We start from the raw sequence: 1,829 nt of genomic DNA on the forward strand, positions 1-1,829 counted from the left end.
CCTATGATGCATCAATAAAAGGGCATCTTTATAATACATCAAGTAGATCAATATTGTTTCCAACTTACACAAGATCTGGTGTGGAAAACCCCCCCCTTTCTTATCTCTTTTAAGATGTTCTAGCCTTTCCTTGCCACTATGGCAAGGTGAATGGCTTGTTGTAATTTTAAATTTTTTGATAGTTAATTTTTAGAGGTGATATTTTGTCGGGATCCCGGCAGTCGAAAAACCAATGCTGGAATCCTGACAATGCTCGAAATGCTAGCTCTGGCACTCCAAATAAGATCAAAATACCAGCACCAAAATACTGGCCATTGGGATCCCGAAGGTCTGTGTGCCGGGCCGCTGGAGAGGTAAGCCATGAGGGGGAAGGGGGGGGGGAATTGACAGCACAAATATGGTTTTGGAATTAACACCGAGACATGGGGCTTGTGAGTACATACCACAGATTTTGTCATGGTAAAATTATTAGTAACATTTATTTCGCAAAAAAGTAACATGAAAAAGACTATATAGACTCATCTCCATATAGTTGTTTTGTCAATCTAAACCTAATTCATATATTTTTATCATGCCCTATTATTAAACAGCTTTGGACAGAGGTTTTTGACCTGGTTAAACAAATTACAAATGCGTTACTTCCCTTTCTTCCTAAAATTGTACTCTTACATTTCTTTTTTTTAACTTTAGAAAGGCTGCTTTTACATCATTATTCCTAAGAGTATAAATCAAAGGGTTCAGTATTGGTTTAATAATTACATAAAATATAGCAATGAATTTGTCTGTACTTGTATAAGAGCTTGACCTAGGTTTCATGAAGGCAGCAATAGCTAAGCCATAAAATATTACCACAACCATCATGTGAGACCCACAGGTGGAGAAAGCCTTCCGCTGCCCGGCTGAAGAAGCAATTTTTAAGATACATACAATAATTTTGGCATAAGATATCACAATAAATGTCACTGGTATCATAAGTAGAATTACACTTTCAACAAAAATAATAAATTCAATAAACAAAATGTTTTCACAGCCAAGTGATAATACTTCAGGCACTTCGCAAAAAAAATCATTAATTTCATTATTGTCACAACGATTTACATTGAGTGTAAGAGTAACAAGTGAAGTAGAGAGAAGAAACCCACATATCCATGTACTGATGGCTAGTATGGCACAAACTGCTTTACTCATGATGGTGGTATAATGTAATGGATAACATATAGCTACATAACGATCATAAGCCATAACAACAAGCAGAATACACTCTGTTTCCGCTAAAGAGAGAAAAATATACATTTGTGTTGCACACTCAGCATAAGAGATAGTTTTCTTTACTGACATCAAATCTTTCAACATCCTCGGCACAGTGGAAAAAGTGCTGCAGAGATCCAGGATTGAGAGGCTGCCAAGGAAGAAATACATAGGTGTGTGAAGGCTGACATCAGACAGGATTAGAGTAATGATGGAGATGTTTCCAATTAATATGATTATATACACAAGCAGGAAGACAAAGAACAGAATAAATTGTGTCCTGGGATCACTGGAAAGTCCAAGAAGAATAAATTCTGTTATAACTGTGTTATTGTTCCCAGGCATTTCTTAAAATAAAATAGAAAATGATCTCAGTGATCTAAGTATTTTGCTTGTTGGTAAAATGAAAATGATTAAATTGTAAAAACTGAAAAGGAAATCACCTACATTGTATTTTGTAAAGACCAACACTGTATTTTTCAGCGCTGTATCTGTATCATTCTGTCTCCATTCCTGTTGCAAGATTGTTAGCTCTTCAGAGCAGGGACCTCTTTTCTCTTGTTATCAAAGCCCTCTTCTCA

At 36.0% G+C, this 1,829-nt stretch overlaps 1 protein-coding gene across 1 annotated transcript; it reads right to left on the minus strand.

Annotated features, from left to right (window-relative positions):
• Window positions 1-651: 651 nt before the first annotated feature.
• Window positions 652-1,593, minus strand: LOC134943578 (olfactory receptor 5AR1-like). Its single transcript, XM_063932340.1, has one exon. The coding sequence runs from the start codon at window positions 1,591-1,593 to the stop codon at window positions 652-654; it is 942 nt and encodes a 313-aa protein (XP_063788410.1).
• Between the last annotated feature and the right edge of the window lie 236 nt (window positions 1,594-1,829).

The sequence above is a fragment of the Pseudophryne corroboree genome, chromosome 7 (assembly GCF_028390025.1).
Source record: "Pseudophryne corroboree isolate aPseCor3 chromosome 7, aPseCor3.hap2, whole genome shotgun sequence".
NCBI classification, from domain to species: domain Eukaryota; kingdom Metazoa; phylum Chordata; class Amphibia; order Anura; family Myobatrachidae; genus Pseudophryne; species Pseudophryne corroboree.

What these genes read in the sequence shown, in the direction of transcription:
- LOC134943578 (XM_063932340.1), bottom strand. Translation starts at nt 1,593, where the DNA reads ATGCCTGGGAACAATAACACAGTTATAACAGAATTTATTCTTCTTGGA.